Source organism: Xyrauchen texanus, chromosome 24 (genome assembly GCF_025860055.1).
Source record: "Xyrauchen texanus isolate HMW12.3.18 chromosome 24, RBS_HiC_50CHRs, whole genome shotgun sequence".
Taxonomy (NCBI): domain Eukaryota; kingdom Metazoa; phylum Chordata; class Actinopteri; order Cypriniformes; family Catostomidae; genus Xyrauchen; species Xyrauchen texanus.
Window position 1 is genome coordinate 23,747,387 of NC_068299.1, and position 16,020 is coordinate 23,763,406.

Below are 16,020 nucleotides of genomic sequence, written 5' to 3' on the forward strand. Positions count from 1 at the left end.
CCATCATTTGGCTTCTATGGTTCATCCACTGTAAACATATTAGATGAGTAAAAGCTCTCTATGGACCAAGTGTACACCTGCACAAATGGGCTTTTATGATTCACCATAGAGGTAAAGCACACTAAGATACATACACTGCGATACAAGGTAATAAGTGCTTTTTGAATTATTGTCGAGTATTGGGAGATTGCATCTGCTTGATAAACTAAACATTTGTGGTCATTTTCATAATATTACAGATATATTTGTCTCATCACATAGTCATCAGGAGCGAGTGTATATAGTATATATTGTATGTGTCTGGTAAAGTCAGATACACAGGCAAATAGTTTGAGTTTTTGTGTTCATAATGACAAAGGTCAAAGGTCTTAGCCCCCTTAGAGCTGACTGATTACCATCATGGTTACTGTCGTGTCAACATGTGGTAATATGACACGTGGGCTCACCAGCCGCACATGGAAGGGGCGCGGTGGTAGGTCCTTTTTCGAAGGGGACGAGCTCTACAAACATGCCGGCCAGGGGCAGAGAGTGCTCTGCCCAAGGGAGACGCGTGTCTACTGACAGGGAGACTGTGTGTGGAAAATACATCTCAGTGGGTTACCTGAGTAATCGGCACCTGTGTAGCACCTATACCAGTACAGGGCATATTTTTACAAGTAGTGGGTCTAGCTGCAAACTCCTCCACTGAATTCGGGGTCCACGACTTCGTGAACTCAACTGGGGGTAAAAGTGCGCACTTTCGCCTCAGGGGAGGAGAAGGGCGCTATTCGCAAACAATACACCTGTCCAGTTGTTCCGTATTACCAAACTCTACATGTTCGGACCTGACAAAACACGAGACGAAATGGGCTCAACCCGGAGATTGTTAAATCTCAGAAAGGTATTGGGTGTAGATCTGCCCGCTGCTCTGCAGATGTATACTAGAGAGGTGCCATGGGCCAGTGCACATGAGGACGCCACACTCCCTGTAGAATATGCTCGTATAGAGTATGCTCATATTCCCAAAGGGGCTGGCATGAACTGGGCCAGGTATGCCAGAGCAATGGCTTCCACGATCCAGTGGGCAAGCCTCTGTTTGGAGACAGAGTTTCCTTACCGCTATCCACCGAAGAAGACAAAGAGCTGCTCAGAGCATCTAAAGCCCTGCGTGCAATCCAATAGGTGTGCAAAGCACGAACCGGACACAGCAATGACAGGGTTAGGTCTGCCTCCTCCCGGGGCAGCGCTTGCAGGCTCACCACCAGATCCATGAAGGGGATCATGGAAACCTTGGGCACAAATCCCAGGCCCCTGGCTGTGAGTGCTCGGTGTCTGGTCGCTGTGACAATGGTGGTCTTGAACACCGATTATGTGACCAAAGGAGTGAGGAAACTGCTCTTTTTTTTACAATTTGGGTTCCGCAGCCCGTTGGGGTGCAGCGAACATAAAAGAGAAGGAAAAAAAAGATTTACCTCCCGGCCCTCCACCAGGGGATGAAGTGTCTGGATACCATCCGTTGCGGACATCTCACTCCCTGGGTCGTCTGTCTCAGAGGTGCTTAGGAGCCTTCAGGGTGGGAGGCATCAGCGATGGCCGTGTTGAGAAGCGTCCTTTGTCGGCATCCCTCATCTCGGCCAGATTCAGCCACAGGTGGCGATCCTGGACGACCTGTGGACATCGCCTGCTCGAGTGCTCGCGCCGTGACCTTTGTCGCCCGGTGGTCGAGGTTCTGAGCGCAGCGGCACTATAGGCTTTGGTCGCCAGAGACGATGTATTCCTACAGGCTCTGGAGGGGAGAAATAATAAAAATATGGTATTTAATATGATATGAAAATAATATGAATGTTTAGATTATATTTTATCTAGTGTTTGTAATGCCTCATTATCATCAACAAAGCTTGTGCTTGCAAATATGTGTTAGGGTTCAATTAGTAAAATGCACTTTAAATATGCCCATATTAGAAAATAAGCATATGATTTCTGGAGGATAATGTGACAATGAAGACTGCAGCAATGATGCTGAAAATTCAGCTTTGATCACAAATTGCATTTTACAATATATTTAAATAGAAAATTGTTCTTTTATATTGTAAAAAGAGTTAAGAATATGAATGTTGTTTCTGTATTTTGGATCAAATAAATCAAGTCTTGGTGAGCAGAAGAGACTTATTTTAACAGTAGTGTAGGTCTAAAATTAAAGTCTTTATGTAAAGAAAATATTTAGTCAGATTACTTTTAACTTAAAACTTGATGTGGATCATTAAGTCTCCTCACATTCATTCTCTATCCCTCATTGATAGGCCCAGGGGAGGGTCTTTGTCTCTCATGTGTGAATTACAATACATATTCATGATCATTCACACCTCCTCACATATTAACTTTCAACACTAAAATTGTCTTACAAAAGTTAAATAAAAATATTGTTTTGTATGAATGAGTGATCAGGATGGTTTTCACATCATTTTGTAGCAAAAACTCTAGGCTACAAGATCCAGTTCTCAAAAGGCTTGTGGACAAATGTTTAGTATGTGTTATATGGCCTTATTTCAGTGACTTAAACTTTTAGTTTTTTCAAAAACCATGCATAAACGTTATTTTCTCAAAAATACAAACTTGTACATACATGTTGCTCACATATTGTTGTAGCCCAGTTTGTGCTGAATACAGTGAAATCAGACTTTAGCCAGACTTTAAGCAACTGAAAAAAGCACAAATGTCAAGGCATGTCAAAACTTCTCCAGGGCCCAAAATACCCTCAGACCCCAGAGGGTTAATTGTTCCTGTCTGTTTAGTCCCGTTATATTGTTTCTGTTTCTAAAGTAGTTTCTTCATTCACTTCTTCCACTGTCCAGTAACTGAAGACAAAGAGAAAGACACACACACATGCACATATGCATGCATTCAAGAGAACATCAGATTCTAATCTCTGTAGTGTTTAAATCAAATCTTCAACCATTCTGCTAATCGCTGGTGACATTACATTTCCAGATGAATTATGAGAAGAGAGCGCTGACCTCACCTCCGCGATTCACTATACATTTCACATTAACCCTCAGGTGAGGCTTTTATTAGGATTTAATCAGGCCTCTGTTGTCTGATCCTGGGAAGAAAACCAGGATAAGAGAGAGAATTAAAAAATACAGTGCCTTGTACAAGTTCTTTCATTTTGTTTAGAACTGCTTTAAGAATTATTTTCATGTGATTTTTAGTTTATTTATTTATGTTTATGGCTCTTTGCCCCTTTATTAGATTAGAAAGAGGAGGGACCAGGGCACATTGCCACCCAGACTCAAAACATTTATATATATAAAATTATTATTTGCTGCAATTTTATTAACTGAATCTAGGAATGTCAATACATTTAATTAAGTATTTGTGGTTCATTTTCTATAACATTTTGTTCTTCAATAAAAACAATAGTTGTTGAAGATTGTTTCTTAATTACAATAATAAAAATTATGTCTGCTTTATAGAGTTTTAAAATAGGTATGACACTTTCAGATATTTTTGAATAAGTAGTAATTAATTATTATTTTTTTTTTTTTTTTTAAGGATTTCCATCAAAACTGAGGGTGAGACATTACTCACTCATCCACAGCTGGATCACAGGTGTATTGGCTAAAAAAGGAACAAATGAAGAACATAGGTCTAAATAAAACACACAAAGCAGATCCGTAAATATACCTCAGGTTTGTCCCGATAGCATGCAAGGGCAGTATTTGGACTGATTCTCCTGCTAATTAAAAATTAGAGCCAATGGGGGAAGGAAATAAGAGACACTAATCAATTTGAAGCTGTATCGGAGACTAGGGACACTGCTCTACAAACCAGACCAGATGGCCTCTGTGAATGTATATTACATAGATGCATAGGGAAGGATGTGTGCGTGCGTAGCATGTATGTGTAAAGTTATTGTTTATGATTGTGTGCATTTAAGCATATTTATTATGATAGGTGCATAATTATTCTTGATCTTGATAATCCTTTATGGATTGATTGTGTTTGTGTGCATTTCAGGGCTGTACAATCAATTGAATTAAAGTCAAAACAACAAAAGGCTGTGATGAAATAATGAAATAATTATTTAAATCAAACAGAACTTTGTTCTGTCCTCTGCAGCACAAATGGACTGGTTAGACAGTGTTTTCAGTGCTTTGCAATGTGAGCTTCATCCCAGAAGGTGCTTTTAGTTTGGTCTAGGGTACAGTCCACATTTAACATGCATTATGAACAGAATGTTCTAGAGTCACTACGTTTTTACATTTGCATAATTCCATACATTTTTGGCTGCTACTAATCTAATTGAATGCAATGACAGTGAGGAAGGAGAGTGTAACAGACTTTATTGAAGAGTTTATAAAAACGATTGCCAACCACAAGGTCTTCCTTCAGTTTTCTGCCAAACAAAGGCTTGAGGGTTTAAACTGAGCACTTTGCAATGTGCAAAAGTGACCAAATTACAGCAGAAATACATGACAATGTTTTGTTTTATTGCAATTATTCAATATTAATTTGACCGGGTGCCAAAAAATAACAGTGCGAGTGAATGCACACAAAAGAGGAATGAGACCCTTTCGCAACTTAAGTGGACCAAAAAGAGATCTGAATCCATTTTCTAGGACATGAACAATGTGAGTGCAAACAGAACCAGGCTTTGTTTCCCTAAATCGAACGATCTTAGCTCTTAAGAGCATTCTCTATGTCAATATTTATGAAGGCATTTCAACGGCATTAATCCGCACGCGTTATTGATGCTCGCACGTACAATAGATTAAAGCAACGCGAGGAAAAAGGAAGAACTTGAGCGCGTTTTAAACACTTGCACGCATTATTGACACATGTGCGCAGTAGTTCATGTCTGCACGAGGAAACGGAAAGATACCGGATGACATATCCTGCGCACGCAATACAAGATCTCGCACGCGAGGACATGCCTGTCAGCACTCGCAAGACAGTTCCCCAAAGTCTCCCGCACTATCTAATCTCATCTGCTGTTTTTGCTCGCTCAAACCCTTTATTTTTGGCAGTCGTGGGGTGGGCTTTTTGATTGTAAACTAAAATGTCATTGGTTACTTACCCTTTTCCGGAAGTCTGTTGTCTTGCACGTCCTGTCAGGCATATCCTTGCGTGTGAGATCTTGTATTTGTGCGCGCGCTGGGCCCTTCCCGTTCCCCATCTGTCGCTCACTCGACGTTGTGTTGAATGAAACAACACTATGGGACTTTCTTGAAGGCCTCGGTTACCTCTGAACTTGAGAAAAGGCCAATGAGAAATTGACAGACAGAATTTGCATGTCCCTCCCCTGGACATTTGGGTATAAAAGGAGGGAATCGTGCATCTTTTCATTCAGATTTCTTCTTCGGAGCCGAGCGGTTGTGCTATCAGCGAGCTGAGATCACTTCTGTTCCACTCACCTCTGCAGAGCGTTGCCACGTATCAACGGCTTTCTCCTTCTCTGCCCGCCAGTGCAGCTTTGCCCCTGGGCGCTTCGTCAGCGTTTCCTTAAAGACATGTAAAAGTGAATACACATTGGCTCATACTCATCTTTCCTCCGACAATCTTGGACCTGTGAGTTCTTAACTGGTCCTTACTCAGACTCCGTTCAAAGGTGCCCACGCTGAAACTTATTCTAATGTGTGCCTAGCATCTAGATTGGTTCGCAACGGCAGACTTGAAGGATACATGCTTTCACGTCTCACTTTTGCCTCGGCACAGACCCTTCCTATGGCTCACGTACGACGGCCCGGCGTACTACTACCCTCGCGTCTTCACAAAGGTTGCAAATCCGTGTACTCAATTTCCTTGATGACTCTCCAGAGTCTCTGTGCTCCCACAGGGACAGGTGCTCAGGAACCTCAGCCGTCTAGGGCTTCAGGTCAACTAGGAAAAGAGCAAGCTCTTTTCTCAGTATGGAGTTAGACTCCATCTCAACGACAGCGCGCCTCACAAACGAGAGCACGCAGCCGGTGCTGAACTGCCTAATTTCGCTCAGAGAAGGCACAGCAGTTCCACTGCCACGGTTCCATATGCTCCTGGGGCATGTGACATCATCAGCGGCGGCCGCGCCCCTCGGGTTGATGCATATGAGACCGCTTCAGCACTGGCTTCAGACTAGAGTCCCGAGATGGGCATGGCACTGATGCACATACCGTGTGTTCATCACCTCTCTCTGCTGCCAGACATCCAACCCTTAGACAGACCTCTGTTTTCTGCAGACAGAAGTCCCTCTACAGCAGGTGTCCCGATGCGTTCTGGTCACCACACATGCCTCCAGGGTTGGGGCGCCATGTGCAACAGGCACGTGGCCCCGGCTGGGTTGGCACATCAACTGCCTAGAGTTGCTGGCTGTAATTCTTGCCCTGCAGAGGTTTCTCCTGCTACTTCGGGGCAAGCTTGTCTTGATTCGTTCAGACAGCACCACCACGATAGCTTACATAAATCACCAAGGTGGTGTGTGCTCTCGTCACATGTCGCAACTTGCCCGCCATCTCCTCCTTTAGAGTCTCAGGTCGTTGCACCCCACTCATATCCCAGGCAACCTCAACACGGTCACGGATGGGCTGTCACGACAGGGCATGCTCAGCGGAGAGTGGTGGCTCCACCCCCAGGCGGTCCAGCTGATTTGGGAGCAGTTCGGCAAAGCATAGGCCTGTTTGCTTCCCAAGAGACCTCCCACTGCCCGCTCTGATACTAACTAGGAAGGACCTTCTTTCTCAGGGACGGGGCACCCTCTGGCAAACGCGCCCAGACCTCTGGAACCTCCATGTCTGGCCCCTGGACAGGATGTGGAAGATCTAAGTGGCCTACCACCTGCTGTCGTAGACACGATCAACCAAGCCAGAGCTCCCTCTACCAGGCAGCTTTATGCCCCGAAGTGGCACTTGTTCACGAACTGGTGTTCTTCCCGATCTGAAGACCCGCAGAGATGCGCAGTCTGGTCTGTGCAGGAGAGGCTAGAGGGGAGGCTGCCCCCCCCCACCTTGAAGGTCTATGTAGCCGCCATGTCGGCTTACCACAATGCAGTGGATGGCAAGTTCTTAGGGAAGTACAACCTGATCATCAGGTTCCTTAGAGGCACCCGGAGGCTGAACCCTACTAGGCCATGCCTGTTCCCCTCATGGAATTTCTCTGTGGTCCTTTCAGGCCTTCAGAGACCCTCCCTTCGAGACGCTAGAGTCAGTTGAGCTTAGAGTCCTCTACTTGAAGAAGGCCCTCTTCAAGAGGGTTGGGGACCTGCGAACGTTCTCTGTCAGCGACACTTACCTGGAGGTTGGTCCGGCAGATGCTCACATCATCCTAAGACATCAACCTGGCTACATGCCCAAGGTTCCTACGACCCCATCAGGGACCAGGTGGTAAACCTGCAAGCTAAGCTGCCCCGGGAGGAGGCAGACCCAGCCTTAACGTTGCTGTGTCCGGTGCATGCTTTGCGTACCTATGTGGACGCAGAGATTTCGATGTTCTGAGCATCTCTTTGTCTGATTTGGTGGACAGTAGAAAGGGAACGCTGTCCCCAAACAGAGGCTAGCCCACTGGATCGCAGACGCCATCGCTTTGGCCTATCACACACAGGACATGCCCGCCCCCTTGCGGGATCGAGTACACTCTACAAGAAGTGTGGCATCCTTGTGGGCAATGGCCAATGGCACCTCCCTAGCAGACATCTGTAGAGCAGTGGGCTGGGCAACACCCAATTCCTTTACAAATCTCAGGGTTGAGTCGGTCTCGTCCTGTGTTCTCTCAGGTCCGAGCACGTAGAACTCAGGAATATGGAATGTTTGACCAGGTGTTCCGCTTACACATAGTGCCTTTTCCTACTGCAAGTGTCAAGTTCTTCCTTTTTCCTTGCGTGGCTTTATTCTATTGCGCGAGCGAGCATCAAAAACGCGCGCAGATTTATGCCGTTGAAATGCCTTCATAGATATTTCACATGCTTTTCCCAAAACTGCACTTTGCAATGACACACTTTAAGTGCTTCTTAAGAGTCATTGTCCCTATGTGAGTGCTGAAATGTAGCCGTTTAGTGTCGCTCATCAATGTAATTTTGTTCTAGCTTGGCGTGTAACTTTATAAATACATCTAATTTACCTTGCCTGGAAAAGTTATTCTCTTAAATAATCAAACTAATTAACTACATCATTAAATATATCATGTTGTAATTATATTGCACAGTAGGCTATGATTTATTCCTTTTACAAAAGTTTAATTGCTATGTTTCATTTACACAAATTCAAGCTGCAAGAGTCAGTGAAGTCAATTAAAAAATAAATATACATATAATGATGTTTACCTTGTTGGAAGTATGCCTTTTGCAAGTACACAATAGGATGATACATGGGGTACATTTACATACATTCACTGATCAAGTCAAGATCTGCCCTCAAAATTATAGTGACATCAATGCAGCACAACAATGCTTCAGTGCGGGTTGCGAGTTGAAGATGAGAATAAAGGTTGGAATACGAGCCAAGATAGACAGGTTACCCTTAAATATAACATCTCCCTACCATCTGAATTTATTTTGTAATACAATCAGGCGGCCACTTAGTACCGAATTCGTGGTCCTGCTCACAAATCCTTGTATTATATTGATTCATGCAGAATTTTTATTTTATTTTTTTTTATTTGTCGGTTTTATGCCTTCATTTTAAATTATAAAATACAATATATTAAAAAATAAATATAGGCCTATGTAGGCTATTTTGATACAAGCAAACCAATAAAATTATATGCTATTTAAAATATATTCTAAATAAAAATAAACAAATTAAAAAATCATCATGGTATGGTTAAAAAGTAAAGAAAAATCATGTTTGAAATTATCAATGTCACATAGTGCACTACTGCATAAAGTTTAAGAATATTTATAATTAATATAATAGATATCTACAGTATCTAATTGTATTAAGTGTGTAATTTCGCAAATGTTTATGTCCATTAATTAATCTATGACCATTTTTAAGTACTACTTAAATTACGATGCATTTAGGAAGCACTGACGCTCCCTATATGCAATTGTTTTTACCAAATTGTGCTGCCCTAGTGTGTGTGCCCTAGTCTGTGTAAGTCTGGTTTGGTATGTCTGCCTTACAACTGGGAATAAGGGTTTATGTGGGGGTGAAGTATTCCAGCTGTACAGGATCACTTCAACCTGCAGACCTTTGGAACAATCCACAGAATAGTTGTTTTATTCTTCTCAGCCACAGGGCATCAGATCAAGAGGGCACATCACACACACTGGCTTAGCATGCACACAGACCAATACATCTTGATGATGTCAGGTGACAGTAGTGGAATCAAAGTAATTTTAGCAAGTCAGTCCACTTGGCGGCCATTTTTTGAACATTCTTGGGCTGGCTGGATGGCTAGTTTTCTATATAAACATGCAGCATACAAGTGCAGCTCCTATCTATGTATCCTATCCTATTTATGGAGTGGTGGTGGTGTAGTGGTCTAAAGCACATAACTGGTAAACTGGTAATCGCTGGTTTGATCCCCACAGCCACCACCATTGTTTCCTTGAGCAAGGCACTTAACTCCAGGATGCTTCGGGGGGATTGTCCCTGTAATAATGGCTCTGTAAGTCGCTTTGGATAAAAGCGTCTTCCAAATGCATAAATGTAAATGTAAATGTAAAATCTATTTGTATGTGGAAAGACAGAAGTCTCCAAAACGGTTGGTCAAGATTAGGATCAAAGAACACATTTAAATCAGCAGTAAAATTTGACTTCACTGGTATCATGAATTGCACTTCTTTACTTCAAAATAAGATTTTTTTCCTGGCTTGTATAGGTAAAGACCATGCGTGTTCTCAAGTTGATTGACAGGCGATATCTGTAGCTAAAAGGCTCTTTTAAGTGTATGGCGGGACTTCATTTTTTACATCCATTGACTGTTGGGCATTCCAATTTCTCCCATTCATTTTAATAGAAGTGGCCCACCTCTGCATAATAGTGTCTGGTGGAACTCGGAGAGGAGAGGTTTTTTGAATTTTGAAAGTGAAGAGCACAAAGAGACAGTGACTATTCTGCGCTGCAGGGCTTGGATGGACAGATGTTGTCTGGGCAGATGGACTTTGGATGTGTGTGTGTGTGTGTGTGTGTGTGTGTGTGTGTGTGTGTGTGTGTGTGTGTGTGTGTGTGTGTGTGTGTGTGTGTGTGTGTGTGTGAGGGTGCATGTGTGTGTTGAGTTACAGTTCAGACAATGAGCAGATGGAGTGTGGTGGTGTTGTTTTACATCATTCTACTGAAGGTCATGGTGTCATAGTGCATCTCACGCAGTCTCTGAATGAGATCTTCTATCGGCAGGCCACTTCTATTGGATCTTCTATTGACAGTTTGAAACTCTGTCACCTGACATTTACATGCTAGATGTTGGTGTCATATCTTAACACTGATCTAGGACATTTTATCATAATAAAAATCATGAAAGATCATACTTACAGAAAAGGATCCCTGCCCAAACTAATAGCCTAGACCAGCTATTGTAAATTAATCCTACTACCAGCTAAAATGGCCATTTAAAATCATATTATTGTTGTTTACAGTATAAGATTTTGGGTACATGCATCATGGATTTATCATGGATACACGGGTCAATTTGGTCATTCTGACCTGCAACAATAACCATATGCAAACAATGCCCAACTTAAACTTGTGAAGACCATCTTTGAATTTTAATTCAACATGAAATGCCAATTTTACTTTAGGAATCTGAAGATTTTCCAAATGTAATAGGATATTCAATAAGATAAAAAATGTAGGGCAGGACTTTTATCCATTGAGAATTGATTGTTTCATTTTAAGTGAGTGTTACCAAAATGTAACAAGGTATTTAGACCCCCAGTGAGCAAGCTGAAGTCGACTGTTGTTTATAACCTTGTGAGAAATCAGGCTCACTGTGGGGACCAGTTCCCCTCTGGTTGCTGAACAGAATGAATATAATGCCATCATTAGTTATTTGTGTGCAGTACAAGTCATGGTGTAAAATTTGTAAACTATGTGTTAAGGTCCAGTGTTTTAACAAGGATGTTTAACAGTGTTTGTATGAACTGTAAGATTAAGAACTAATGACTTTGAAGTTCATCCTGGATTAACTACAGAAGTTCACATAGATGCATTGTCCTTTGTTAGTTGGCTGATGGAGGCTTTTTTTGCCAATTAATTGAGTCTATGTATTACATTTCAAGAGTGTAGTCCATCAATAGACAAAGATGCTGCAGGCTGAGATTGATGAGGTGCATTGCAGTTAAACTGGCAAGTCATTTTGGTGAGATTCGGTAGGGTACATCATTAGTCCAATTTTTTTAATCCATGGCATATGAAGTACACGATGTGTACTAGCCAGACAGAAGTGATGTCTGGCTAGTACCGGCTGTAGTTTGTCGTCATCATTCAGCGACACGTAGCAGTGGAGTGTGACACCAAGCAGGAACGGAGCTGGATCTGGCCGGTTCTGGTAACCTTTGTATATGAATCCCAGGGTTGGGACAGGGAAAAAAATGAATAAAATTATCTTCGATTCTATCAAATTTATTGCAGAGTTATAGATTATGAGAAATGTTTCTGATAAATGTTTCTGGTTCCGGCAAACCTAACTAAAGCAGCCTAATTGTGATTTGATGGATAAATAAGGTGTATGCTTGGCTGAATAGATGAGTCTTTAGACAAGACTTAGTGAGTGTGTCTGCATCCTGAACAGTGTTAGGGAGACTAATTAACATGCACCTGTGAAAAAGTCATTAAGACACTAACAGCTTACAGACGGTAGGCAATTCTTGTCAGAATTATTAAAACAGGACACTAAAGAGACCTTTCTACTGACTCTGAACAACACCAAAAGAAAAATGTCTAGGGTTCCTGCTCATCTGCATGAACGTGCCTTAGGCATGCTGCATGGAGGCATGAGTACTGCAGATATGGCTAGGGCAATAAATTGCAATGTCCATATTGTGAGACACCTAAGACAGTAATACAGGGAGACAGGAAGGACAGCTGATCATCCTCACTTTGGCAGACCACATGTAACTATACCTGCAGAGGTTTGATATATCCGAATATCACACCTGCAGGACAGGTACAGGATGGCAACAACAACTGCTCAAGTTATACCAGGAGTGCACAATCCCTCCATCAGTGCTCAGACTGTCCGCAATAGGCTGAGAGAGCCTGGACTGAGGGCTTGTAGGCCCATTGTAAGGCAGGTCCTGACCAGACATCACCGGCATCAATGGCACCTATGGGTACAAACCCACCTTCGCTGGACCAGACAGGAATGGCAAAAAATTTTCTTTACTGACAAGTCATGGTTTTGTATCACCAGGGGAGGTGGTTGAAATCACGTTTATCGTGAGTGAGCATTACACCGAGGCCTGTACTCTGGAGCGGGATCGATTTGGAGGTGGAGGTTCCGTCATAGTCTGGGGCATTGTGTTACAGCATCATCGGACTGAGCGTGTTGTCATCTCAATGCTGTGTGTTACAGGGAAGACATCCTCCTCCCTCATGTGGTACCCTTACTGCAGGCTCATCCTGACATGACCCTAACGCATGACAATGCCACCAGCCATACTACTCGTTCTGTGCATAATTTCCTGCAAGACAGGAATGTCAGTGTTCTGCATTGGCCAGCGAAGAGCACGGATCTCAATCCCATTGAGCACATCTGGGACCTGTTGGATCAGAGGGTAAGGGATAGGGCCATTCCCCCCAGAATGTCTGGGAACCTGCAAGTGCCTTGATGGAAGAGTAGGGTAACATTGCAAAACAAGAACTGGCAAAGCAGGTGCAGACCATGAGGAGGAGATGAACTGCAGTAGTTAATGCCACTGGTGGCCACACCAGATGCTGACTGTTACAAACACACACACACACACACACACACACATGTTGGTCTACCTATCATTATGAGGACTTTCCATAGACATAATGACTTTTATACTGTATAAACTATAGATTCTATCCTCTAAACCTAACACAACCCCTTAACCTAACCCTCACAGAAAACCTTCTGCATTTTTACATTTTCAATAAAACATTGTTTAGTATGATTTTTAAGCGATTTGAATTATGGGGACACTAGAAATGTCCTCATAAATCACATTTATAGCATAATACCCTTGTAATTACTAATTTGTAACTTACAAAATTGTCCTCGTAAATCACAAAAACACGCACACACACACACACACACACACACACACACACACACACACACTCACACACACACTCACACTCCTTCCTTACACCAGTATAACCCACCTCCAGTTTTTAATTGGCTCTCATTATAACCAAAACTGCTACTGTAGCTCAGGCTCTGAAAAGTCTCCTGAAATGTTAATCAGTTAATTGTGGAATGTGTAAATAAGCCAGCAATTAGCCACAGCAGACAGACAAACGCAGAGCAGTGCTGGCTTCTTTGTTGACCACTGTTCAGCCAACATGAGTGTTTGTTTAGGCTGCAGGGATCCAAAGGGATGAGCACTGTTTCATGTAACAGGCCCAAAAAGAAAAGCCAATAGAAAAACAGAAAACAAAACAGGTTCTTTATAAACAGCGTCTGTGTTTTGGCATGCCTGCAGAAAAAGAGGATGATTAATTAACTTACCTGTCAGTGCCGTGAGGTATTCAAATGAAAGATTTTTTGTGGAGCTCAGGTTTTGGAGCTGTGGATAGCATAATACTCCTTGTCTGTTTGAGCTCTCTCTCTCTCTCTCCAACTCTCTCTCTCTTTTTCTCTTTCTTTCTCTTGTTATTTTGAATTTTTTTAAGGTAATCTTTACTTTTCCCCCCTCATAATTTTTTTTTTTTTAATTTATAGTGTGAAAAATGAATGTTACTTTTGAAAATATGTTTGAAGTAATATGTAGTTATAGCAGATGAAGAGTCTAGTCATATTAGCAGCTCGTGGAATAATTTAAACATGGCTGACTGTGAATAACACATTTCTGAAGTGACATGGTGAATGCATGTCAACATAAACTTGTTTGGTGTCAGTATAAGTCCTAGACAGCTGTCAAATATAACATTGCTACTGTAACACCATGAAAATACATATTACATCAAAGTACCCTAAGCTGTGACAACATACTCCTCTCAAATGACTCACCAACGACAATGTTGACAAGCAATATGTTATTCTGACACCTTCATTTCCACTAACTTTCACATATCTGTGTTTTTAGAACAGTAAAAATCTCTTTTCATGTAATACTAATCTTATATTTCACTTATGAATCCGTTCTTGGTATCAAAATAACAGGCTTTTCTCTGACTTTCTTCTTGTAGACACATGCACTGTATTAAGCATCAGGTAACCTATTCAAATGAGTTGTCTTTCTCGATATTTTAAAATTTGACATCTACTGTGATCACAATACTGTTACATACCACAAGAAGTGTCAGAATTGATGGCTCTTTTTTCAACTCCTCCCCGACTGCATTCGGCAAATTGTGTTGATCGGTAAGGTGAGGCACAGTTGAAGCCACTTCACAGTTGAAGTGGCTAATAAGGGTGAGCTGCCTGTTTCCAGAGCCTATAGGGCTGTCAAAGAGGACACCACAGTGATATTTTACAGACACATTTAATGCATGGTATCCCAAAAGAATGACTTACATTACCTTTAATTATATTTCACAATTAAATACCATATATTCAGTATACAATAAACCATAGACTAAAGACCCGTGTATTTTCTGTGATTCAGCTTTGATATACTCTTTTAGTTCAGTCAATTGCAGCACATGTGATGATGCACACAGACAAGGACAGCGTCTGCGGGTCAATAAAATCTAGGCAACATGTGGTCAAGCCACGTGGACTGTGCTGATGACGATATTTGCATCTCATACTCTATCCGCTGAGCGATCAGCAACGCGGAAAACTGATGTACAGTATACTCCAGCTTTAAGGCTTTGTTCACACTGCAGGAAAAATCTGTTTTTGTTTGACTGACTGTACAAACTGCAGTGGCTTTTGCTAGCACATCTACCTAAGTTGTCACAGTAATGATTCATATGTTCACCATGTGTGAGAGTTTAGCAGTGGATGTTTTTCATGAGGGCAGTATCCAAATAATATCACATTCATCACAGACAGTGGCTTAAAAAAGGGGAGATGTGGCATGTGAAATGTTTATTGCTGCTAGGGTTTACAATGGTATTTTATCCCATACAGGATGCCTATTGTCCTGTATTTTAGCGGGCAGAAAAAAAATAATGTTGACGTGCTAGCATAAGTGACTGCAGGCTGAATAGCAAAAAAATCTGACATGTAATCCACATTTCTCAGATTTGAGAAACAAATCAGATTTTTCCCAGTGTGAACAAAGCCTAAGAATCACACATGGTACCAATTCTATTATATTATGTATTATCTCTGTCTTTGCAGGTGAGCCAGCTCTGGCAAAGGAGAACAACTGCTTGAATGCAGCAAAGGCCTGCAACCTAAATGACACCTGTAAGAAATACCGTTCGGCTTACATAAGCCCCTGCACAAGCCGGGTCTCAATGGCTGAAGTATGCAACAAGCGGAAGTGCCACAAGGCCCTGCGTCAGTTCTTTGACAAGGTGCCTCCCAAGCACAGCTATGGTATGCTCTTCTGCTCCTGTCCTCTAGGAGATCAGTCCGCTTGTTCTGAGCGCAGACGCCAGACCATCGTGCCAGCCTGTTCATATGAGGACAAAGAAAAGCCCAACTGCCTGACATTGCAAGCATCCTGCAAGACCAACTACATCTGCAGGTCTGAAACACAATATGAGCTCATATTGTTTTATTAAAGGCAATGCCATATATTGTGCAGGTATAATAATAATGACAATGCATTAACTCTATTTTGTTATTATTGTTTTTAAATGTAATGAATCAGCAATCAATTATAAATGCATACAGTGGAGTCCAAAATTCTGAGACTGATTCTTGGGTTCAAGATTTAATTTAAACCTTGAAACTTTGTTAAATCACGGAATCCATACCAGCTTAAAAGGGAGCATACCTAAGTCTCAGACATTTTGAAATTCTTTAACATTTGGTTTTAGTCCTTCG

General features: G+C 42.1%; 1 protein-coding gene across 1 annotated transcript in view; it reads left to right on the forward strand.

The window, feature by feature from the left end:
- LOC127617685 (GDNF family receptor alpha-1-like) overlaps window positions 1-16,020 on the forward strand; it is a 113,080-nt gene that overhangs the window by 68,821 nt on the left and 28,239 nt on the right. Inside the window, exon 4 of the mRNA XM_052089731.1 lies at window positions 15,367-15,718. Coding sequence (XP_051945691.1) covers window positions 15,367-15,718 — 352 coding nt within the window. The remainder of the gene's footprint in view (window positions 1-15,366; window positions 15,719-16,020) is intronic.